This window comes from Marmota monax, unplaced genomic scaffold, assembly GCF_021218885.2.
Source record: "Marmota monax isolate L192 unplaced genomic scaffold, Marmota_monax_Labrador192_F-V1.1 WCK01_AAM20220418_F8-fsc00011, whole genome shotgun sequence".
Taxonomy (NCBI): Eukaryota; Metazoa; Chordata; class Mammalia; order Rodentia; family Sciuridae; genus Marmota; species Marmota monax.
Window position 1 is genome coordinate 23,475,778 of NW_026693082.1, and position 26,409 is coordinate 23,502,186.

The following is a 26,409-nucleotide window of genomic DNA, read 5'->3' on the forward strand; positions in this document are numbered from 1 at the left end:
CAAGTCCACAGCTGTATGCTGATTTTATTTAAAGAGACAAATTCTGTGTTGTTTCAACCATCTCTAACAGTAAATTTAAATTGAACCCTATATAAATTGTTTAAAATAATACAATGTGAGTGTTTTCTTTGAAGTTAAATATTGAATAAGTTTTCCTTTGTTCTTTTTTAAATTTATGAGATGTTAATGTGTCAGATGCTTTTGTAAACTGAAACTGAGGTTGATAAATAAAACCCAAAGATTAGCTCCTGTACATTCCCTAGAAAAGAATCAAGTTTTATAGGGAAGATCCCTGCAGAGACACTTACATGCTGTGAAATACCATCTCTGCTGTTGTGACCAGGTGACTGTGGTGGGCATGTTATCACTAGGATGTCGCCAGGCTGTTCCTGACTTAAAGAAAGAGAAAAGTTCTGTGAAGCGGGGAGATATTGGACACCAGAAAGAAACATGTTGGCAAAAATTGTTCAGTCTTTCAACATACTTCTGGAGCATCCACAGTCCTTGGGAGGGTAATCAATGAATCAATATATAAAAAGTAAAAAGCACTTCTTGTGTTTGTGTACTCAAACAAATTTTACCTCTGCTGTCTGCTCCAGCACCGTTGTCTTGTCAGTTTAGACAAAGCAGAGAACATCCAAGGACCTAGTCAGTCCTTTTTTGCCTCCCTCCCATCATTATATAATAGTCCTACTGTACAAAGTCACATAATATCATACAGAGAGAAAATTAATCATCAGCTAATGAGATAGGGATGTGGAAAGAAGTTTGAAAGAAATAATTTAGAGGGCCCAATTAGGGCATATTCTCATGGGTCTCCCATGGGCATTGTTGACTGATCACAGGTTCAGGGTGTGAGGAGGGCATGGGAGAGGAGTAGAGGAAGGAAGGACAGGAGAGGGGAGAGGGTAGAGGAAAATAAGAAAGACAGGGAGCAAGACACAGAAGCCACAGCTCTGGGACAAAATTAGGCCTTTGCATTATTCTGGATGACAGCTAATGAGAATCTCAATTAGCAATAGGAACAGACCAGATGATGATACAGATATACTTTCAAAGGCAGATCTTTCTAAGAGGGTTTAACACATTACTGGATATGGTTACCCACAGAGGCTTTAAACTAGGAACTGAGAGAAAAGGTGGTGCCCTTAAAAGAAATAGACAAGACCTAGTAGTAGGGATGGATAGGACAGATGCCCAGGGTTCCCTGAGATTTGGCAATGGCCCTCAAAACTGGAAATAACAACAGAGGGTTCAGCAGAAATAAATGTTATGTGAAAGGTTTCCTAGTGGATTTGACTAAGGAAATATTTCCATAAACACATGCTAGAATTCGTAGACCTGAGGGTGCAGGGACAGTAGAGAACATTCAGGATAAAGGTAAAGACAGGGAAGAGTAGAAACATCTTGTTGGGGGCAAAGGGCTAACTGCCTGACAGAGGGTGGTAGTGAATGAGGACAGGCTGCAGGCACCCAGCCGGAGCCCTGGTCCACCAGGCATCTACAGGAAAAGAAGATAACATTTCCCCTCCCAAATCTGGTAATAGGCGGATCTCCACCTCTGTGGCTGAGTGGGACAGGCTAAGAGAAGTTCACCCGTAAATGAGAAATGGAAGGAACTCTGCTAGAGAGTTGTCCTGCCATTTTATAGAGCTTGAGGTCCAGGTAGGGAAAATTCAAGACAGGAGGAAAACCTAAGGAGACAGATTTGGAAAATACAAAATCCTTCATTTAGTTTCAAAATTTGTCAACTGCCAAGTTGCACTAGGACATCATCCTGCAGAGACAAGATGGGTATCTTTCCATTGAATGAGGTCATTCATGGTGTCAGCTCCGTGAGATGGGGACTACCAAAGGATCATATAATAAGTCACAGAGCACTCAGTATAGGCCTGGCACAAGGTAAGGACCAAACATGACCAATGCTTTCCAAGTGGTTAAAATAAATAAATAGATAGATCAGAATGCAGAAAGGGAGACATGACTGCTAATCATTCAGCTTCTTTATGGCTAGATCTCAGAAAAGGTAGACCGTTAGGAAAGGGCCATCACATGTAGAGGGACTGAGGGAAGCAGGGTACTGAGGCTGGCATGAGCTTCCTTCAGGCATGTGACCAGTAATGGTGGGAAAGAGACTCAGACCAGGAACTCAGAATAAGAAGCATGGATTTAGGCTGGGTGCAGTGGTACACACCTGTAATCCCAGAGGCTCAGGAGGCTGAGGCTGGAAATTGTAAGTTTGAGACCAGCCTCTGCAATTTGGAGACCCTGTCTCAGAAAAAGAGAGTGGGGGACTGAGGATGTAGCTTAGTGGTAGAGTGCCAAAAAAGGGAAACAAAATGACTTGACTACAGTTTTCTGGGTCCTGAGTCAACATGTGAGGATATATTTCTCACAATGAAGCCCATTAGGAAATAGAATAGGCTGTGAATAAGCCATCTCTAGAAGTCTCCAAAGGCAGGGAGGCTGGAAAGTCACCAAACAATCCAATTGCACAAAGAAGTGGCACTATAACTGTCTGTTCTCATTCTATCCCCACCCTTAGCATGCTGTGACTAGCTCAAACTTTGGGAAAGTCACTTTACTGTCTCTGGGCATTGTTTTCTCATCTCTAAATCCAGAGGCTAGAACTAGGTCATGCCCATCCATGTCTCTTTCACCTTGGAAATTTATCTTTAGTTAGGTCCAGTGTACCTGGCTTCTTGTCTAAGGAACCCCTCCACACCTGACCAGCACGCTTCAGCATGGTTTCTGGCCTCCACTTTAAGGCCCACTGTGTCTTAAGATTATGTTCCAGCAGGTCTAGGGAACATAGATCAGCTAGCTGCTTCTGAGTGTGACAGCCCAGACCTCCGCACAGAAATTGTTCAGCACTGATGTCAATCACCACACCTCCATGTGTGTAAATTTCACAGCATCTTTGATGGGCCCTTACCTCAGGTTCACTCAAAACACTTTTGGTTTTGCAAATGCAGCCTTGCTGGCAAGATCTGACAGACATCCTTGAGCAGTCACTTCTGTGTTTCTGTTGTGGTCAGAAGTTTTGAAATGTTCTTTACTTCGTGTCATTGCATATTTTCAAACATGGACACAAATCTTCTCACCCAAGTCAACAGTACTTAAAATAGCTGTTGACAACTGCATTGCACCATGCTGCTAGTGTAGCCCCCTGGTCAAGGAAACAGAGGGTTTTATTGATAGAATGAGGTCTTTGTTTATAAAGCGTGCACAGTGAGGCTCCAGAAGCCCACGCTGGATATACACCTTGGATTTAAGTGGAAAAAAACGTGACTTTCTGCCTTTGGATCCCTTTGGAAAGATCATGAGTGCATTTTTAATTTCACTTCCTTCAAGATCCTGCTTGTGGGCATTCACTTATAAAGTACACTATTATGCTCATGTATAATCTGTGCTGTTGATTTGTTCTTAACAATACATAGTAATCTTCATGGTTTGTTTTTTCCACAACAGGAAAACCTAAGAGCAATTCTGCCTCCAGGGATGAGGTTGGAACATTTCCTCTAAGAGAACGTTTAGACATTTTTGTATTTATGATCCCAATAAGTGTATCTCAGGGACTCCTTCTTTTCTACATGTCCACTGCACAGAAGTCATCTTTTCAAAGGATCCCTTTCCTGACACTGTCCCCTATATTGGTTTCCTAGGGCTGCCGTAACAAACCTGGTGGCTTGAAATAACAGAAACATATTCTCCCACAGTTCTGGAGGCCAGAGGTTTGAAATTAAGGTGTCTGCAGGGCTGTGTTCTTTCTGTAGGACCTAGGGAAGATTTTGTCTCATGCCTTTCTATGCTTCTGGTGTCTGCTGACGGTCCTTAGTGATCCTGGATTTGCAGCTACATATCTCCAAATCACTACCATTGTCAGCAAAGGGCATGCTCCCTGTGTGTCTCTGTCTCATCTTATAAGGACACAAGTCCTATTATTAGATAGGACTGACTCTAATCCAGTATGATCTCAATTTATCTTGATTACATCTGCAAATACCATGTTTCCAAATGACGTCGTATTCATTGGTGTGAGGGCTTAGAACTATAAAATCTCCATAATGTAACCCTTATAACACTCCCTCTTGCAGACTGGTTTAGATGTTCCTGTTTTCTGTGTTTCCATAAGCCTCTGTTATGTTAATATTCCACACAGTTATACTGTATTGTCACTTTCTATCAAGTTGCTCTTAATCACTGGACATGTCACACCTATGAAGCACAATGTCTGTGCTTGCACAATACCTAGCAAAACATCTAACACCTAGCAGATGCTCACGTTTGTCAAATGAAACACTTTGTTATCTTCATATATCATGACCATTTATGTATATTCAGTATTAACAATATGATATCCATATAAGGTTATATAAATACTTATTACACTTATAGATATATTTGTTAATGCTTTATGTAATTAATACCATTTATTGAGTACTTACCTTGTTCTGGACACACCAAACATTGTCCTTTTAAATAACATTAGTTCTCACAATAACATAAAAAAGATAAATTATTCTATTTTACAGATATTATAAGGGAGGATTAGAAAGATTAGTTAAGTTTCCTAAGGTTAAACCCTGCCAGTGTGTGGCAGACCCAGGACTTGGTCTCAGGTCTGTTTGTAGATATGGACTCTTTGCACTTTGATATGCTTTCACCCAGGTGGTCTTGGATCCTCCTGTTTTGTTGCCATACTATGTCTGCTATACATGTTCATATTCACACTGAAACCCAGAGAGGTTCGGAAGCCTATCAGCCTTAGGTCGCCCAGTCTGATCCATGACTTCAGGATCACCTTTTTAAAAACAACTTTTTCTCCCAGCGGCTGGGGAGGCTGAGGCAGGAGGATCATGAGTTCAAAGCCAGCCTCAGCAACTGTGAGGCGCTAAGCAACTCAGTGAGACCCTGTCTCTAAATAAAATGCAAAATAGGGCTGTGGTCGAGCACCCCTGAGTTTAATCCATAGTACCAAAAAAAAAAAAAGCCTTTTCCTCTGCTGTTCACAAAATGGTTTTTAAAGAACAAAGGAGAACATGAAACAGATTTTTTAAAAGTGTTACTTTAACAGTTATAAAAGAGCACAGCATTGATCAATTGTAGCTTGAGACTACTCTGAAAAAGTCTCTTCATCTGAAACTTCCGGGAAGTAGTGCCCTCATGTGTCATGTGGCTTCTCTGTAAGGTGATAATTGCTTGTATTTTAGGGGAGGGGTTTTACCAGGGATTGAACTCAGGGGCACTCGAGCACTGAGCCACATCCCCAGCCCTATTTATATTTTATTTAGAGACAGGGTATCACTGTAGCACCTTGCTTTTGCTAAAGCTGGCTTTGAACTCACTATCCTCCTGTCTCAGCCTTCCAAGTCGCTGGGATTACAACACCCAGCTTGGTTGTATTTTTAAGTCAATGATTCTTCTGGAGAAAGGAGAGGTGCTGCTGCATGTCTGTCTGACCCATGGGTCTATGGGCCTCAGGAGGAAGGACCCTAGAGCCTGCCTTCTGGAACTCAGCACCCATGCAGGCTTCATCCTCTAACCTGGGCCCCTTGTGTGATAACTGGGGTGCCTGCTCAAATCCCGTACTTCAGTTCTGGTGTCCAGATTCTGTCTTACTTCTGCTTGGGACCCAGCATAGGTAACCTGCCAGATGGCATAGCATTTCTTGACCTAAGACCCAGTGGTGCTGCTGTACCCCCTGGTCTGAGGTAGAACCCTGGCCCAGGATGTTGCAGGCCGGTGACTTGCACAGAGTACCCTGGTGCAGCAGCCCTGCCTGGAAAGTGTTTTACCTGTTCTAACATTCATGTGCTCAGCCACTATGTTGGGTACCCTCAGTCCAAAATGAGGCCTACATTGCTCCCATTTACTCTGATTAATCTCTTTTCTCTTATTCTCTTAGAACACTCTGTTCTGCCTTCTGGACCAGAGTTTTTCCTGGCACTGACATCTTGTTTCTGTCCCCTCATCCCCAGCCTCCGCCTGGTTTCCCAACTCACACTTAACCTAATTACGTCCAGCCCTGACTGGCAAGAGGCCCTATGCCTTTCTTTTCATTGGAATCCAGTTCTCACCTCAAATGGAAAACTCTTCACTAGGAATGTCCAGCAGAAAAGATCAAGCCACTGCTAGAGCACGGCAGACAGAGAAAAGAAGGATGAGGGCTGCACAGCCCTGCTAGCCATACAGGGTCTGGCTGGCCGACTGCACTTCTGACCTTCAGGGGCTGCCGGTGAGAAGAAAGTAGAAACTCACCAGGTTGAAGGGCAAGGTCCTTTCTGGTCTGCAAGACCCATACAGCCTCTCAGCATGTCATGGTCACCCTGTCACGCACACACCGTTACAGAGCCATGGAAAGTATTTGGAATCCCCAGCCTAGGACACTCTCCACCAGCAGTTCCCTTCCTGGACCGCGGTTTGAGTCTCAGCTCAGGTACCCCACCATTTTGTTGGGTCTGAGGCCTGTCCTTTATTCTCTTCTTGAACTCCGTGATTTCCCAGGGGCGAGTTGATTACTGTTACCCTGACAACTCCAGATCCTGGCAATAGCAAGTTACCAGGAAATTCTGAATGAATGAATGAGCTAGTAATTAATTCAGCTGCTGTCCCTCTACAATCCCAAACATAAACCTCTCCAACCACACTTGGAAAAATGTTCATCTTGTTTGTAAAACACTGGACTATGAATCAGTAAACCAGACTTTTGTTATAGTTTTTGTCTTCACCAATTGAGAATAAACAGCCAAAAAGAAATGTTGCTGAGCTGTGGCCTCCCCGCTCTGTGCTTGGAGCCAGCAGTACAGGGAGGAGCCAGATAGGGCCACAGTCTAAAGTGGAAAGCCCTCCCTTGGGTAAGAACAGTCTCTAAAGGAAAGTCCTGCTACATACTTTGGGTCTTTTCATCGAATGGCTTATGCATAGCTCATCATCTCTGAGGTTCACGGGCAATTTTTCAAACAAGCCCAGGACTGACTCTTGAAACTTCTGTTGCCTTCGCCTTTGTCTTCCTGTGTACATGTCTTTCATTTTTAAAGTTTGTGCATTGAATTTAATGAGTTAGTATGTAATGTGCTTTTGTGCCATTTGAGAAAACAATTTCCATCTGTTCATATATTGTTAAAAAGTAATGGTTTCTTTCTTTCTTTTTTTTTTTTTAAATCTAATCCCTCCCCTATTTCCTCCCTCCACTCAAAGACTGAATCTCAGATCCTTTGAGGTCCAACATAATTTAAGTGTTAATTCCTTTCTAAGCTCTTTTCAAGCTACTGCACTCACCATGCAGATTTTATTAAACCTCAGAGTCTCTTCATACTGATGTCTCAGAAAAGGCAAAGTAACTCCTGCTGTATATTAAAACATTTGCTCAGGAGTAGTGCCTTTTGTCCCTATTTCTGAATATTTATTTATTTGGCCTCTGGAAAGAAAACAGAAGTCTGTTAGAACTAAAGGAGAATGCAGGCTCTGGCTTCTCATCTCATTTGTGGAAAACATCTGCTTATTATAATTCACAGGACTAACATTTCAGGGTTTGCAGTCCTGAGTGGTTTTAGCCTTAAATCATCCTGCATTGGCAAACAATAGTGAGGACCAGGCCAGGAAAGAAACAGATGAAGCCTATGTATGGAATGAGATTAAATTAAAAGCACAACCATGCCCATATTCCCATGGCCAGTACTTCTATGTCTAATATATGCACCTTAGAAGCCAATATATTATTTCAGTGATCAAAATGTGGAAAAGCAGTCTATTCTGGACCTTCTTTAGAGTTAGCATCTGGATCAGCAGGGAAAATCTTGATTTTTTTTCTTTAAGGATAAAGTATATTTTAAAAAGTAGTGGCATGTATAAGCTGACTAATCAAGTTGGGTCATTCTATGTGGAAATTTTGAAATAGTGATATTTAAACATATTTAAATATAGAGCAGAGACTTGGACCATAGTTCTACTATCATTTGTTTGCTTTGGGAGGTCCAAAATTTTACTAAACGGCTTTAAGCTCAATTTCTTTACCTATAAAATGGGAATGATGCTTGTGGAACTTTGTAAGGATTAAATGAATAGTTGGAGTTTGAATCTTGTTTTTGTCACTTCCAAACTTTATGTTGCTTATATATCTCTTCTTCCTAAGCACCATCTGCATGCAGTCCTGGAGTCCTAGGAGTGCTAGTGCTCTAAGGGATAATAAATTCAGTCAAAGGGTCCCATGTCACAGGTGAGAAAACAGAACCATGAGTACAAAGAAAGCACCTGGAATGTCAAGGTGACTTCTAAAAGAAAATGCTTCTTTTGAATTTAAATTTAGAGCTTAACCACCACCACCACCCCACACACACATACACACAAAGCCCTCATTTTTACGGAAGCCACTCTGGTAAGCTATGAAATTAAATGGAGTTTCTAATAAATGAAACATGTTTTCTCCTGAGATTACAGATCAGGGTCACACTCTTTATTATGACCTACCCAGGGGAGGAATGGGCCTATCCAAAGCAGCAGGAGGAATACTAGCTGCCTTTTTCCAGAAAGAAAAAGCTTTTGCCTAGCCTTCCATATCCTCTGGAGCATCTTAGTAAACAGAGGGTACAGTTGTCATCACTTCTGCCTCTGGGCTCATCCAGCCTTTCAGCACAGGTAAGCCAAGAGTAGGGCCATGCATAAGGCTAGGGGACAGGCTGGACATGAGAGCATAAAAGGAGGTGGCGGGGGACAGAAAGAAAGAATGGGAATGATCTAAGATGAAGGGAGAGAAGGAGCCAGGAGAGTAGGAGATGAGAAGAAATGTCATCCGTGCAGAATGGAGGAGAGTCACCATGCCCTCCCTCAGTGGCATCTGTGCTACCATCTGTGTACCTGGGAACATCAGAGATAGCATTGTTTTCTGCAAACAGAAAAACCCTCAGAAGAGGGATCCCCTTGCAGATAAGTCTTACAAAAGCAGTGCAGTATTTTAATAGCTCCTGCTCTTAGAAAAGGCTTCCTTTTTTCTGTATAAAATTGGCAGATAAAATTGTGTATATTTATGGTAAAAAAATATTTTGAAGCATATATATACATCATAAGACAGTGAAATCTAGCTAATTAACAAAGGCATTGCCTCACATGGTTACCACTTTTATGGTGAAACCACTTAATATCCACTCTGCATTTTTCAAGAATATAAGATATCATCGTTAAGAATAGTCGCCATCCTGTACAACATGAACTTATTCCCCATATGTAACTATAATGCTGTATCCTTTGACTAACATCTTCCCAACCTACCTCTTCAACCACTCCAACCCCTGATAACTACCATTCTACTTTTTACTTCACAAAGTCAACTTTTTACATTTGCAGATGTGGCACTGTTTGTCACTCAGCCTGGCTTTATTCACTTAACATACTCTCTTCAGGTTCATTCATGTTGTCACCAAAGAAAATATTTCTTTCTTTTATGGATGAATAGTATTCCATTGTGTACACATATACCACAGTTTCTTTATGCATTCATCTGTTGATGGATGTTTAGGTTGATTTCATACATTATCTATTCTGAATAGAACTGTGGGAATCATGGGAGTGCAGATGTCTCTTTGACACACCGATTTCATTTCCTTTGGATGTGCACCTGGTAGTGGGATTGCTAGATCATATGGTAGTTCTATTTTTACCATTTCCCATAATGACTGTATTAATTTACATTCCCACCAACAATATATAAGGGTTCCCTTTTTTTCCAAATGCCTGCCAACACTTGTTATCTTTTGTCTTTTTAATAATAGAGGTCCTACATTAAAAAAAGTTCCTGATATTACCTTGAAAATTAATTGCTTTATTATCCCACTAAAACAATTTTTATACTTTTGGATGTGTTTTTTTTTTTTTTGGTTTGTTTTACTTTTGTACAGGTATAAAGATTTCTGCTGATTAAAGAAAATGTGATTACCCAATAGAATTCTGCAATGTATATAGCTAATTTTTTTCCTGTATATCTGTAAACTAGCTATAGTAGTTATAATCATTCTTTGCCCAACCACTACCCCTGCACCTTCCCTCAGGAGAGCTGGGTTAGGTGGGAGCTGAGTGATCATTATAAAGTCTGCACATATAAATTGAACTTTCCCAAATCTAGGTCAGTTGGGCAGGAAGACTCTTTTGATAAAACTAGCTGACAATTAGATTCACAGGGCACTTCAATGTTAAATGATATTCTTCCCACATTCTGGGTTATAAGGCTGTATAAACAGTACACTGATGTTAAGAAACAGAAAACAGATTCACAGTAATAGTGAAGCTTCATGGTGCATGGTTTTACACTTTAATAGGCTGTGTTCTGTTCTGCCATGTTAATATTTTAAGTAATATAATTTCCTTTTCGTGTAGTTTCGGGTTCATCTTTTTTTCTTTCTCTGTTTACCTTTTGAAATAGCTTTCTATAGTGCTGCATCTATGCCATGAGAAATTCCTGAAAAACAAAAAGTATAAAGTCAAATAATCTTTGCAGGAAACTAACAAAAACAGTTTTGAAAATGGATTTGAGATTCTGCCACCAAAATGTTATCTTGTGTGCTTTACAGATTCAATCTGTGTCCCAGGCTTTGATCCAAGCCTCAACATGATGACTGGAATAACCCCCATTAACCCAATGATACCAGGCCTGGGTCTAGTACCACCCCCACCACCAACAGAAGTGGCAGTTGTCAAAGAAATAATCCACTGCAAAAGTTGTACTCTTTTCCCTCAAAATCCAAGTAAGTAACACCTATGAGAAATATTTGTTCATCATTTTAAATTTCTTTTTTTTAAATCTGAAATATTATTGCATTAATTTTCATATATGACTCACACATGCATATATAAAACCAGGAGCCTTTTTAAGAAGACTTTTGTCTCTTGATTGGAACAGATATACAAGGACATGTCTGTGTGTCTGTGTGTCTGTCTAGGGGCTGACATGACACTTCAGAGCCAGTACCCGGGATTTGGGGATTTATCTCTAGCATTAAGAATCTTTTTGCATGCAGTGAAGCCTAGCATTTCCTGGAAAACATAATGTGAAATATATAAGCACTTCCATCTATCTTCACAAATGTAGGAGAAAAACTCCAAGATGTGTTTTGCTAGATGGAAATTTGAATTAATTTGGCAGTTAGCAATTTTGGGGCAGGGGGAGCCTGCATCTCAGAATTTCTGGACCAGATTGCATTTGCCAAAGGAATCCATACATTTGATGGAGTAAATAGGCTGGGAATTTTTTTTTTTAATTTAGCCTCAGATACAAAGTTTATGGACTTAAATAGCTAGGATTTTTTTTTATTCATATTAATCAGTGTTTCCTTTTTTAAGTGGACTTTTCAGGAGATTGCTTTAGTAATCTACATATAAACTAGGTAAAATGTGTGACAGTGTACATTTTATCTTTTTATACAGCCTCCCCCAAATTTAATAGTTTGCTCATTTAAATGTGAATAATAACAAAGTATTTTTTTCAGGCATGATGTTTCACAGCCAAGTAAGTATTGTGTGTGCTTCTCTGGGTTGTGCTTCCTGTGTTCAGCCTTTTCTCTCCTTTACCTAGCAAGGAGACAAAGAAGATAACAAGCTGAGGTTTCTCATCATGTTGTTATTTCATCATGTTTTGTACTTTGTGAATGTTCCCCCGCCCCTTTCTGGGCCTCTGTGTTATAAAGAAGAAATGAAATTATGCTAACATGTGCGTTATCTTTGTTCATGGACAAGCACAGTCACTCTATGTAGAAATGAACACAGAAAGTAAAGATTGGTAGGAGGAGGGGAGGGGAACCTAAAACAAGACAGCCCAGGAAAAATGTAAGTTGGGACAGAAGTTGACCTTTACTCAGCCTGGACAGAATAACTGGGGCAAGCTTTACCTTTGCCAGGGAAGCCAGGAAAAGAGAGCCAATCAATAAGACAAAACTTTCTATTTTGTTGTGATATTAGATCTCCCACCTCCTTCCACAAGAGAACGACCTCCGGGGTGTAAGACTGTGTTTGTCGGAGGATTACCAGAAAATGCTACGGAGGAAATTATTCAAGAAGTCTTTGAGCAGTGCGGTGATATTACAGCCATCCGAAAAAGCAAGAAGAATTTTTGTCACATTCGCTTTGCAGAGGAATTCATGGTTGATAAAGCCATTTACCTTTCTGGTACTTTGCATTACATAAGGGGTTTTCTAGGCATTTTTTCATGTTTTGTGATGTTAATATGAGCTTATTCCCTTTTGCCTTAATGCACAATAAAGCCCAAATACTTTGGGGCTACAGAAGGAGGAATTCTGTCTTTTTCCTTGGCTCCCAGAAGCTCTCTGTTAAGCCTGTGAATGTACCTCACTGCAGGAATGATTTCCTACCCTCCAGTCTTGAGGAATTCCATCGAGTTTCTAATTAATGCTCTCAAGTACTTATTAGATGAAAAGCAATATTATGAGTACGGAGGACCATTATTATTATTGGATGTAAATCCACTGGGGGAGTAAAGTACTCTCAGAATAATTTTAGTTTTTTTAGAAGTGAATTCACTTTTTTGACACCAGGGCACCAAAGCAAGATCAGTTCCTTTCAGGAAAGTGGCTTAGGGGCATGATAATAAAGCTCAATATCATGCCCACTTGATGGTTCCTTAAGACTAACCTCCTGGGACTGGGGTTGTGGATCAGTGATAGAACGCTGGTCTAGCCTGGCATGTGTGAGACACTGGATTCCATTCTCAGCACTGCGTACAAATAAATAAAATTTAAAAAATTATAAAAAAAGATCCATCAACAACTAAAAATATTCATATAAAAGACTAACTATCCTTAGTCTTTGGTGGCAGTTTTTATAAGAGATTTTTACAGATGTTGAAATGAAACCTAATGTTGCCTCCCACTGTGTGGGTGTTAAAGTAAGTGTTATGGAGTCTGTCAACAGGCTTTTGCCAAATCTAAGAACAATGGGACTATTATTAATTTAAGGCTTTCAGAGGACTTATTTTTTAGGTTCAACCTGATTACCTTTCCCTCGAACCCTCCAATGCCGTTTTCCAGTCGGCCACTCTGCATACCACCTCTCTATTCCTAAGGCAAAGCTAATGGGGGAAGGTGGGAAAACAACAGGAGGGGAAAACCATGTGATAGTACTGGGAGATTTTACTTAATTTCTGCAATCAGCCTTCATTGCCAGGACCTTCTGTACAAATCCCAGAAGCCTTGAGGTTTTCTCAGTGCCCCAGAGATTTCCCTGAACCAGATAATGACACGGGGAACTTTTAAACCTTTATTCCAATGAATCCTTAGAAAGTGAAAAATGAAGTCTGAAGGCATTCCACAATGGAGATGGAAGACAAACCTGGAAGAAAGACATTTGGCAACTCACTCACAGCTACTAGGCCACCAGGGATTCTGGAGAGGATAGGGCACTGGGTTTCCCATACCCTGATCTGGATGACCTCTCTTCCAGCTTCCACTTCCTCATCTGCACAATAGAGATCCTTACAATTTACCAACGAAGACCGCAAAGACTAAATCAAATGATGTTAAGTGTTTAGCAGGTACCTGTGATAGGAACCATTCAGTACATGGCTGTTTTTAGCAGAAGTATCCTGATCAGGATAAAGAACTGCTTCTTATTTCTCAGCAAACTCTGCCCTAGGGACTTGGGTTCTAATCACGGCTCTATCAATAATAGTACTACTTTATCCCTCCTGATTCAATGAAAGGGTTAGAGTCGATCATAGGTCTTTTACAACACTGGTTTAGACCCAACCCAGTACTTAGACCTAATCAGAGCCTCATAAGGACACTAACAAGGATGAACAGTCTCAGATTTAGGCATCCAAAAGGTATTCCTTTCTTTAGTCTTTGGTCCTTGCTTTTCCTATCTCAGCAAGCCCCTGATGGCTCCTTGGTCCACCCCTTTGCAGCAGGATGAAGCACCAGCACAGGTCTCAGCTGCAGCCTCCCTGCCTGGGTGTAGAGGTCTCCAGCCTGCCTTGGCTGCCCTGTGGAGGCTGCAACATCAGAGCCAGGATGATCTGAAAGGCTGGCTAATTGAAGGGGTAGGAAGGCAGGCAGGCTATACCCCAAACCCTGCATGTGAGCTCCTGCAAGCCCAGCCCAGCTGGAAGGCTTATCTAATTTTAGACCCATGTTTGCATTTGAGGGCCAGGCTAATTTTAGTCTCATCCTCATCAGGGTCTCTTTTAGGGCCTTAATGATGATGTTTTGGTGAAAGAGAGGATGTTGGAACCAGAAGCATGAGACAAGTCATTTCTCTGTACATAAGCGAGAGAAAGTTGCTGGGCCAGTCGGGGCAGCTGGCCAGTCCCAAGCAGTCTAGCCAGCTCAGCTGTTACGTAGGTATCACCATGGCCTGCTGACTTGTTAACTTTCCATGGCCCACAACCAAGACACATTTTACTCTAGCATTAACTCTGCTCATCTGGGAACAGCGCATTTTTGATTGGTATTGTGATGTCTTCCCATTTTTAGATAACACTTTGGAAACCTAGGAGGGAGAAAAGTTCAGTGGCATGCAGGCATCAGATGTGAGATCTGTATCTTATTTGTAACTTTTGAAAGTTATGAAGTGCCCTACCTAGGGGGAAGCCAACCTCTACAGGGATTTTCAGCTGTATTTTAACCCAAAATGCTACAATAATCCATTGAAACCTACCATGAGATCTTGAATACCAGCATAGCACAGCCTAGCATTCTGTAGTCGTATCTCATTTGCAAAGCCCCTGCACAGCAAAAGTGCTTATTTTGCTCTCTCCTCTGGCAGCCCCTGGCAGTCGTGTTCCTGCTGGGACCTGAATTTATGTTCTGAAAATCTGAGTAGCCCAAACTGAAGAACAACCTCAAAGTCAACTCTTCTTCATTTGAAGTTGGGCTGGCTGGCTGGTTTCAGTCCTGTGTTGATTTCTCAGATCTAGTTTTTGCTCATAATCTTTATAAGTTTCGTAGCTCACAGTAAATCCCCCAAAGATTTCCAGCCCCCCCCCTTTTTTTTTCTGGCCTAGCTTTGGGCTCTTGCATAGGGCTCCCGTGGCCTTCAAAGATTGTATGGACAATTTGTATGATGCTGCATGCAAGATGAGGGTGCTGCGGGGTTGCAAGGGAGGCAGCATTGAGGCCTCTTGATTGAAGGTAAAATATTCTCCTGCATGCCCCAGATGATAAGTGGAAATAAAACAGCATTGCAAAATTGCCTTGGTAATTGTGGCTTTTGCAGCTGCTGAAAGAAAACTGAGCAGCCGTATTTTCTAGGGGAATGAAGCAACAGCCTAAGTGAGGTGTTCTGGAATTTACTTTGGAGATCTTTTTAAATATCATAGATGCTCTTTATTTACTCATACCTCCCACCCCTCTTCTACGAAGAATTTAAGAGTGCTTATGCAATAGAGTTATAGTAAATTGAAAATAAAAACATCAAGGCCATAAAAGGGCAGGAATAAAAAATATACTACATACCAAATTTGTTTCTGAGCTTCCTGGAAGCCAGAGGGAAGAAGGAATTACCACAATTTGACCCCTGCTTCTTAAGATCATCCTCTGTTGGTGACACTGGGTTGGAACATGGTTAAGACATCCTCTGAGATACCTCCCAGAGTTATCTTTATTCTCATACCCTAACAGGCTTAATTAATTTAGTAGGGCTTCAGGGTCTTTGGGGAGGAGAAGTGCTTTCTTACCTCTTTGTGGGAGATGTCCTGTCCTGAGGGCGAAGGAGTTAAGTGGTTTGCCTAGCCCCAGTGAGGGCCTGGAACAGAAGTGAGTCCATGGTGACCCTGATATGACCAGACTTTCCACTGGTTTCAGGTTACCGGATGCGATTAGGGTCTAGCACAGACAAAAAGGATTCAGGCCGCCTTCATGTAGACTTCGCCCAGGCCAGGGACGACTTCTATGAGTGGGAATGCAAGCAGAGGATGCGAGCCCGTGAGGAGCGGCATCGTCGCAAGCTGGAGGAGGACCGGCTCCGGCCGCCCTCACCACCAGCCATAATGCACTACTCGGAGCACGAAGCAGCGCTGCTGGCAGAGAAGCTGAAAGGTAGGAAGCCATGTGTGCTGGTTTTTCTTCCTGCACCACAGTCACTACTGAAAGAGAAAGCAGTGATCCTCAAATGCCGGAGTCCCGTGTGTTCCTGTTGCCCCTTTCCTGCTGGTTTCAAGTGAGCCAAAGTGTTGACACCTAGGCTTCATCGTCCTGCTCGGGACAGAGCCGTGCCCTTCCCACCATCAGTGTGTGTGTACTGTCATATGACCAAACTCACTGAATGATGGGGCAGAACTGTGGACAGCAGTAAACCCAAGAGCAGGCTCTTGTCCTCTGGCCTGGTGTTGAGTGAGCCTGGGAAGTAGCTTCATCTATGGTTTGGCAGTTCCTAGTATTCCCAGAGCTTTGTGGAGTTTGCATCCACAAGACTCTACTCGTCTCGTAACTTCTTGAGCCATGTCAGACACTGTGCTAGGTAGGATCCATTGCAGGATAGAGGAGGACCTCTGTATTTCATGGAGGCCCATCTTCAGAGTTGGAGGTGAAGGAACACTCTGAACGCCTACAGATGAGTAGCAGCAGAAGAAAGCTATTTCATTTCCTTCAATGTTTGCTGAGGCTTCCCCTGGGTTTAAGGACACTACTCTACTGAACATCGTAATGATTGGAAAGAGGCTAGAGTTTGTCATTAGGATGATGTGTGTGTGCGAATTCAGTTCTATTTTTGACCAAAGTTGTGAGAGCTGAGTGACATTGGATATTTTATAGGCAAGCAATGGACAGACCATCTTTGGGTCATTGGTTGCTGTCAGGACTAGCATAGGTCGCAGTTGCCATAGGCAAGTGTCCACAGGGAAATGAAAAACTGTGGAATGAAGCACATGGATAGCCATCAGCCCAAAGCTGTGCAATATGCTTTGGGAAATCAGGCAAGTGCAAGGTGTCGAGAAGGTCTTCACAGAGCAGGCAGAACTGGACCTTGGCAGAATAAACAAGATTTTCTTCCAAGATTATAAGGGAAGTCGGGGGCACATAAAGGCATTCTATCCAGAGGTTGGAGCCCTAGAAATAAAGACACTTGGGAAGCAGGGAGGAATGTGGCCCAGGTGCTGCATTTATAGAAAAAGGTGAAGCTAGAAAAGCAGTCTGGAACCTGAAAGGCTATTGCTGAATTTGGATTTTATTTCATAAAGAGAAGAGTGAGAGGAAAAAATTCCAGGTGAGAGGAGGGGTGTGGCCAGTCCTAACTGTTTCAGAGCCTAGCTGATGTGTTTCTGGCAGTGGCTTAAGTGGATGGTATGTTTTCACCAAAGAAAATATATGAAAATCTGCCTGACACCTCTTTTAGAAAGATAAAAAATGACATTCTGTGCTTTAAAATAAAAGGCCTGTGCTTCTAGCCCTCAACCCCCTGTCCAGCTAGGGAATTCCTAATCAGCCTCAGTTACCACTGCAGTGCCCCTGTGTAACCATGGAGCACTTCTTACTGACACTTTAGGTGCAGATTTTGTTGCTCTCTGGAGACCTATCAGATGGGCATAAATACATAGGCAGTGGCTGCCCCTTCAATAAAAGTCACACATGGTGTAAATACAGACCTCATCTTACTTCTCCAGTCAGCTTAGAAACCACGAGTATCCAAAATGAGAAAGAGCAATATTCTCAGCCAGGAATGTTCATTGGAACAAATAATTTCTTCTTTAATATTCAGTTCTTTATGCGGTCTCAACTCCTGATCTACATGGACTAAATTATATTTATTCACATCCATCCCTAGAAGTGACAAATACTAGTACCTTGGTTCTGCAACCTCCTGGAGGAATTTCATGAAAGTTTTGCATCTACATTATGTTGTTTTTAAGAAACCAGCCCAGAGACATCTATGCATGTATGAGGTACATGGCATTTGCCTCTCCTTTTAGAGGATAGCAGATTGGGATGTCAATTTGGTAGAGTAATTTGCAAGCCTTGCCATTTAAAAAATATATATTTATATAGATGAGTATAATTTGCAAAATTCAGAAGCTGTACCTTTGCCAAGAACTGAGTGATCCCTTGAGGAGAGAACAGATTGGAAATTTTAATAGATGGCTGTTACAGTAGAATGAACTAGCTGAGAATACATCTTAGGCAAGAGTCAGGTAATATCAGGCTTGACAATTTCAACCCAAGCACAGAGTTTGGAATATAAACAGCATTTAATTGCTTAGGAAATTGGCTGCCTCAGAGAGGAAATCCACTCTATGCTCCTTATAACACTGCAAAGCCAGACAAGAGGAGCCAAGGAAACTGTTTCCCTGAAGATGATTTCACTGATGTGGGACTATAAAATGCAGTCAAGATGTAAGGTACGGAAACCTGTGTCAGAAAAGCAGTGAAAAAGCTATCTGAAAATACCTAATTGGATTTGATTTTTTTCCTCCCCTGAGAAATCTTGCTATCTTAGGTTTATTACAGACATTTTCTTCCATTTTACATCATACTTATTTATTCTTACAACTTTTTTTTTTTTTTTTTGAAGATCAGCTTCATTCAGCAAAACCTGTATAAGCCAATTCTTTCTTATGGCTCATGCCCTGATGGTGCCAGAACTACACACAGTAGGTGTTCAGAAATGAATTTCTTTCTCTCTTTTCCATCTCTTTGATGCGTGGGCATACTGCTTTTCTGGCCACTAGCGCTGCTCAGTGTGTCAGAAAACGTAGGGAAGGAAGTGTGTCTACTCAGCTCTCTCTCCTGTCACTCAGGAAGTATTTGCTGAGCATTCTACTACACAAGCCCCTGCCTTACAGAGGTGAGGCAATAACAAATCACTCTAAACTTGCCACTTACCGTAGTGGGATTGTTATGTTATGATAATAGTATACTTTTATAAGTTGGCAAATGCAGGGTATTCTCCCCAGGTAGATAGCTTACTCAGTGGGGCAGTGCAGGGCTCAGAAAGGGAACATCTTCTAGGACCAGGGCACCCCCATTTACTGGCTGCTGGGCCTTTGAAGCCAGGGGAAACACTGAGTTGTAATTGTACAGTGTCTAAGGCACGAAGTCACCCAGCATCTATTACAGTAATATAAATTCTAAAAAAGAAAATCAGCAGGCACCCTGCTGATTAAATAGACATTGTTCGGAGACAATTCAACCTAATGAAGACTGACTGGGAAGTAACCGCACACGGACCCAAAGTTTATGGCATGGCTTTGAGAAAGTGAGAAGGAGCTCGATACACCATAATTACACTTTATTGGAAACAGTGGCACCAGGCAGATGAGATAATGAATTTCTGTGTGTCTAGCCCAGACCATCCAGCCCTGGAGGAGCCCTGTGTTTGGGCTGTGCAAGGAAAAGATTGATTAGACCGTGCGGAAGGATTATATCCTAATTCACGGGGGATTTCTCTGGGCAAGAACATTAAAAAGTTTTTGTGTACTTTTTCCCCTTTGGAAAGCTGCACATAATCTTTCATTATGTGTTGAAATGAAGAGTTTCTGTCTGTGTCAGGTGAAATTGTAGGAAGACTCTGCACACGGTGCCCTTAGGATTCCCTATGTGTCATCCGGAATCCAGTCCTCCTGGGATCATACTCATCTCCAGAGGACTGAGATTTGCATACAGAGTGGCCCAAGGATCAGCCTGCCAGCGGGAGGTAGGGAGGTAGGGAGGTACTGGCATTTTACTGAGATGGTTGTCAATATTTATGGTTCCATGAAAATAAAAATCAATAATGCTATGAGCCACATGGACGTTCCATTAGCTAAAAGCTAGAACTCCTTCTTCAAGCAAGAGGAATATGAAGCACAGGAGCCTGTTTGAGAATCACTTGCTTCATTGTTATTGACCTTCATAGAGGCAAGATAGGCCATTTCATTTAGAAACATTTTGCTTGGCCCTGAAGCAGAAATAACCAGTACATTTTCATATTGCCCCCTTAATTCTCTCATTTTTACAGACAATAGTAATAGGGGAGATTGTGTGTGTGTGTGTGTGTGTGTGTGTGTTTGGGACATAGAGGAGCATTAGCCACTTATAAATATTCTTTTATGCCATCTGATTGGTTAATTGATGCATAGTTCATTGAGCAGCCAGAAATGGAGACTCATTTGAGAATTGTCTTAGTTTTCCAGTGCTATAATAAAATACTTATATCGGGATCATTTATAAACAATAAAAGTTTGTTTAGTTCATGGTTATGGAGGGTGGAAAATTAAAGAGCATAGCACCTGCTTCTGGGGAGGGAATTTATGCCACAGTACCCCTATGGTCAAAGGAGAAAGGACAAGCTAGCGCACAAGATACAGGATGAGGACTTATTTGTTCTTTCACCAGGAGCACGCTACCATGATAGTGGCATGATCCATTCATGAGGGTCCCATCTCTTAATACTATCACAAGGTAATTAAATTTCTCCACAAGTTTTGGAAGGGATATTCAAACCATAACAGATACACCCAGTGGAATTTTCGGAATGTGGTAGCAGCAATGCGTTGACCATGCTGGAATTCCAAATCTACTTAGATCCACACATGACTGTACTCTGTAAGCAATGTCCAGCTGTCATCAAAGCCAGGAATTGCTGATAGCTATATGTATACACAATTTATTGTATGTCCACATCCTCATTTCTTTGGGAAGAAAAGTTTTATGTAATGTCTTTTTATTTTTATTTTTTTCACTTTCTTTCTGTTCAAACATGGAACACCCTCCTCTTGTTCCTGTGTAGAACAATAAGTAAAAGCACTGTGGCCCACTTAAATTTCATATTCCATGTTTATGGCCTGGCTTAGAGCCTATCACTGTTCTGAAATTCAAGGCTGGATCTCCCTGAGCACACAAAAAGGTAAGAAAAAACTACTTACCACTTTGGTTCCTTCCCCCATCATTTTCTACATATCAATTTTATTAAAATTCACCAAATATCCACCCCTTTTTGTCTTGCCTCGAGGTTTTAGACATGACTATAGCAGGAGCCCTGCTTTTGAAGAGTGTGTTAAAGGACCTATGGTGGTGAAGTCATGACTGTCTTACAAATATAAAATGAGCAGTTGCCAGAGATTTTATTTAACTCATTAATTAATGAGAAAGCAATAAGATGTTAAAATAGGTTTAAAGGAAAATGTGTTTATTATAAAGATTAAAATGTTTCTACATTTGTACTGTTACAGAGAGGAAGTGTTTTCCACAATTTATATTCTATTCCCACAGAGTTGTAAAATAGCCTAGTCAAAGACAAGTGAAGGTTCACACCCCAACAACCAGATAATATGTGTGTGTGTTGTGGGGGGTCCTAGTACATACCAAGCATTCCATTGAAAGGATTTGCAGGGATCACTATGTGCATTTCCAAGTCTTGGATACTTATTTCTTTCTTGAATGGGAGTATCAGCTTCTCTTTGATTGGGAATGGGGATTTAGGGACAGGGATCCCCAAAGTTTCTCAAAATCACATCAGATTCTTCAGTATTTCCTACTATCTTAGCTGCTGCTTTGAATTTCAGGTTTTCGTTTAGTGCCTAACTAGTTTATCTGGCCTTCATTGAGTTATTTCTTCCAGTGCTTCTCAAACTTCATTGTATCTGTCAGTCACTTGGGGTAAAATGCGGATTCACAGTTGGGAGGTCTGAGAAAGGCTGAACCTGCGTTTTAAACACGCTCCCAAAGGATGCTGATGCATGTGGTCTTTTAGCAGAAATTGTCCTACATTACAATTTTTAAATGCCTACTGTCATACAGTAGAAGGAAGACAGGGAGAAGGAAGGAGAACCACAAAGTCTGAAATGAGATGGGCGTGGATACAGGTGGGAACATTGGGGGATGATAGATAATCATTCTCATATTACTTGCTCCTCAAAAGGCTAAGCAGTGCCTTCCTCCATTCCAGGATTAAAAGTGCTTTCAAATTTTTTTGAATCAATTGATAATCTGGTAAGTGTCTTACTGCCAAAGGCTTTGCTTCTTTGCCATTATCTGACATCACTTCTAACTTTCATAGCCAGTGATAATGACCTCAGAGACTTGAAGGATAAAAGGAGCAGTCAGCTTGAAGGTCCTGAGAACGTTTATCTGTGGTAGACAATGAAATGTGGGAAAATACTCCTTAACATGAGATTAAATTTTTTTATTATCAACTGTGAAGCTTTCTGACTCTTATTTGTTGAATTTGTAGCTTTCTAGTAGTAATCACTACAAGTCCATGAGAAATAGAGCATAATAAAATATAAATTCCAAAGGAAAAAAAGCCAAAGCAACCAAAAACATTGAAATATGTTTGGCAGGTTTTATTCTCATATTAGACCCTCAGAATAGGAGACAGAGGTATGAGCCAACAGTACTGTGCAGGGTGACTGTATCAGTGGGACACATGGAGAAGGATGGGAACATAGCAAAGAGTGCAGACCAGGTTGCTGAAGTTTTCTGTGTGAAAGGGCAGCTGAATCTTAAGGGAAGAATGACCCTGGCCAGGGGGACAGAGTGTTTAAGGGTCTCTCTGAGGAAGAGCACAGCAAGTGCAAAAGCGGGGCCAGGGCCATGGTGCTTAGCCAGGGCTGTGACAAAGAAATGGGGGCCCATTCCTGCCAAGCAGGAAGGAAGACCCGTGAGCAAACATTTCTAGTCACCCAAGTGTGACATGGTGAGGACCCTGCTTAGAAGACGCTGGGCAAGTTTTACTGAGCAAATGGTCCATATTCATGCCATAATATGGCAATTTCCCCAATTCTTACTGTGGAAAAAGCACATCTGCAGATTTTAATTTCTAAACTGCACACCCATGTTCAGAGTTATGCCTAAACATGTTCATGGAAAGTGCTTAGAATTTTTATAAGTGCATCTTTGATGTGATTTTTATGAGCGGCGTTAATTTCTTTCCGCATGAATAGCTTTAATAATGCTGCAATCTAAAATCCTGTTTAAATTAGTTTATATTGTTTTCTGCTTTCTCAGTGATCTTCCCACTGAATACAAAATTGAATTTACAGATGGGCATTGAAAATGACTGCTCCCAATATGCTCCTGTAGTCATCCAGAGGGAGTTACTGGCTTCGTCTTAATTAATATAAATTAAAGACACTTCTTACATGGCAATAAATATTGACCAGAGTTACCAAGCATGCCTTAACTGATGTGTTTTAAATTTAATTTGAATGTCAGTACATCAATCATACATCATTCTGCTGTCATAAGAAAGTTCAAAAATGAAGACGAAGTTGAGAGTTTTCAAAACTCTACACTCTCTTAGGCTAATGGGATTTGTCTACTAGTATGAGTTAAAATGTTAGAAAACCTCTTGGCTACTCACTTTTAAATAGTGTATTTTTAGTTGCTTAATCCTAAGGGTGTTGTTTCCTTTCTAGAAGCTATCAGTTAACTATAATCTGCTGCCTGTAACTTGTGCTTAGCTTAGATCTAGGAGTGAAGAGCAATAAAATGTGTTTTTTGGACCACTTGAGCAAACATACATTTTTAAAATTTAAGTGTGTTCTTCCTGACAGTAACTTAGTATATTTATGAACTGAACTACCAAGAGCAAGAAAAGGAAAAACTACCCACTACTACGTGCAAGAGAAAGAAAGATGAGGCACATGGCTTGCTCTTGCTTGTGCGTGTGGGCGCACTTTCTCTCTCTCTCTCTCTCTCTCTCTCTCTCTCTCTCTCTCTCTCTCTCTCTCTCTCTCTCTCTCTCCCTCTCTCCCTCTCTCCCTCTCTCCCTCTCTCCCTCTCTCCCTCTCTCCCTTCCCCCCTCCCTCCCCCCTCTCTTTCTCCCTCTCCCTGTCTCTCTCCCCCACCACAAGTCCCAGGGTTTTTCTTTCTCTGTGCTGTGTAGAGGCTAAGTCTCAGCAAAGGTGAAAAATAGTACATGAAGTCAGTGTTCTTTTTTGTTGTTATTTTTTAAGGAAAAAAAAAAAAGATTTCTTATAAGCATTAGGTTTATTTCTGCTGTCTGTTCTGAGATCCATTCTCCAAACATATATTGGCAGGGGGAGCGGTACAGAGTGTGGAGGGAGGCAGAATTTATTCTGACTGTAACGGTCGCAGTGGGCCTCTCACAAACATAATGCTAAATTATGGGCCTCTCTATGGGCTGAGCGTAATGCTAAGTTGTGTATGATGGATTTTATCTTACACAAGCCGCTTCGGTCCATGAAATGAGATAAGAAACCACTGCAGCCAGAGTTCACTGAGGGTTGAACTTAGACTGGAATTCCAGAGTTAACACAATTGCATGAGCCAGCAGTACTACTGAGTGTGCTGTGTGCCTGTGGGTTGAGATTTTCAAGGAAACTTGAGTCTTTCACTTGCAGGATATTCTGTGAACATCCCCAGGCAGTTATCTCCTCTGATTCAAGTGTGAGGGCCGAGGAGTCCATTTGCTCAGAAAAAAGAAAAAGGCTTTGATTCCCCAGGCCCAGAGGGCAGCTGCCGAACAAGAGAGGGCCTGGAATTGTGTCTGGTCAGCAGCAAAAGTGACACTGCATCTGGAGAAGGCAGAGCTCACTGTGCATGGCCTTGAGTTGGGCTGAGTCCTGCCTTCACACAATGCATGGGCACCCTGGGCTATACCCCAGTTTGGGCAAATGTCTTTAGGACTTTAGTAAGGTATTTGTACAGCATCCCACAAAATTGGCAAAGTGCTGTAACAAATGGAAAATACACGTGACAATATAATAGTTGATTTTTAAAAATCTGTTAAGTAAAAACTGAATCCCTTCATCAAACATGAATCATCTCTATCCATAGGTGCATAAATGTGCACAGCACAGGAGGGTTCTCCTAGTCCACCGGGGAGCAGGCAGTACCTGGCACGGAGTAGCACTCAGTGTTTGTCAAATGAATGAATAAGAATCTGAGTCTTGCAGTCTAGTTGGTCCTGATTTTTAGAATTCAGGGTCTGTCTTCACTTGAATACATGTAGGGTAGTTTTCCTAAGTCATGTTTTGTAAGGGGTGGAAAGGCTTCTGCCCTCAAGACTGCCTAAAAAATATGCATCGAGCCTTCAGCAGTCATCAGATCGATTAATGTGATAACTGACATCCAACTTCCAGTTCTCATTAACTTAATCACCTTCACACTTGCTTTCTCTCCACCTCCGAGCCATACAACACCGGTCTGTTCCAGCAACACTCCCAAATAGGCAAGTCTCTTGTTTTCTTTGAAATAAACTTTATCACTTATTTACAGCAGAACCTCATTTCCCACTTTCTATCCTCCTGCCCTGGCCTCATACCAGGTTCAAAGAGACTTTATAGTAGCCATCCAAGAAAACACCAACCACCTCAGGGAGCATGTTCTCTACAAAAAAAAAAAAAAAAAAAAAGGAAATACTCTATTTTTCAGCCTATTTAAATATTTTTATACTAACCTTAAAATGAAATTAGTTTTGAACTGCAGAACAGAAATGACTTATTGCCACTACTGCCTTGGAAACAATATCTTGCTTTATGACTAGTTTTAAAATAATGTGCCATCTGTGTTTTGACGCTAACTCGGCTGATTTCATAAGTCAGAAAACTAGTATCTTCAGGAAATATCTCTGATAAGAGAATAAAGAAGTGATGCTGAGGCCAAATAGGTTAATAACAGTTTTTTAAGTCAGTTTTAAGAAAGAGTAATCAAGATGTGGTGTTAAGAATGGAGTACAACATATTGCTTACAATGCCCAGAGTAAATGTCCTATGATTGAGTCCTTGGAGTTGGTAGGTGAGAGTGGGAGCCTCAGGGATGGTTTCATGGTGCCACGAGTTGATGAAAAAGAGGAGTTAAGAAAAGCAGTCAGTCACAGGAAGGCTCAATTTGTCCAGTTCTGAAAATTTATCCATCAGAATGGACCGTGTGTGTTGTTCTGTTTTGTTCTTTCAGTACTGGGGACACAGTCCAGGGGCCCTCTACCATTAAGCCATATGCCAAGCCCTTTTTTAAAATTTTGAGACAGGGCCTTACTACATTGCCCAGGTTGGCCTCAAATTTAGGATCCTCCTGCCTCAGCCTCCTGAGTTACTGGGATTACAGGTGTGCCTGTCGCATCCCTCACAAATTGATTTTTGAATGGAACCAGAATAAAGCGTTTTTTCTCACCTTGGCATGATTTGTACTTGGTGGTTTTCCATTTCCAGATGATAGCAAGTTCTCCGAGGCTATCACAGTACTGCTTTCCTGGATTGAAAGGGGGGAAGTGAATCGGCGTTCTGCAAACCAGTTCTATTCCATGGTGCAGTCGGCCAACAGCCACGTCCGCAGGCTAATGAATGAAAAAGCCACCCATGAGCAAGAGATGGAGGAGGCCAAGGAGAATTTTAAAAATGCCTTAACTGGGATCCTCACTCAATGTAAGTAAAATTTTGGGGGCCATCTCTTTCATTGTGATTTTGCCTTTTCTTTTGTATTCATTTTATGTTCTCATTTGGGGGTAAGTAGTTCAATAATCTCCCATTTTACT

The 26,409-nt window shown here is 41.5% G+C and overlaps 1 protein-coding gene across 9 annotated transcripts in view; it reads left to right on the forward strand.

Moving 5' to 3' along the window:
* Enox1 (ecto-NOX disulfide-thiol exchanger 1) overlaps positions 1–26,409 on the forward strand; it is a 542,803-nt gene that overhangs the window by 373,717 nt on the left and 142,677 nt on the right. For all 9 annotated transcript variants that reach the window (XM_046454324.2, XM_046454323.2, XM_058582598.1 and 6 more), the window contains 4 exons: positions 10,563–10,736; positions 11,947–12,153; positions 15,804–16,037; positions 26,087–26,299. In XM_046454324.2, coding sequence (XP_046310280.1) covers positions 10,563–10,736; positions 11,947–12,153; positions 15,804–16,037; positions 26,087–26,299 — 828 coding nt within the window. The remainder of the gene's footprint in view (positions 1–10,562; positions 10,737–11,946; positions 12,154–15,803; positions 16,038–26,086; positions 26,300–26,409) is intronic.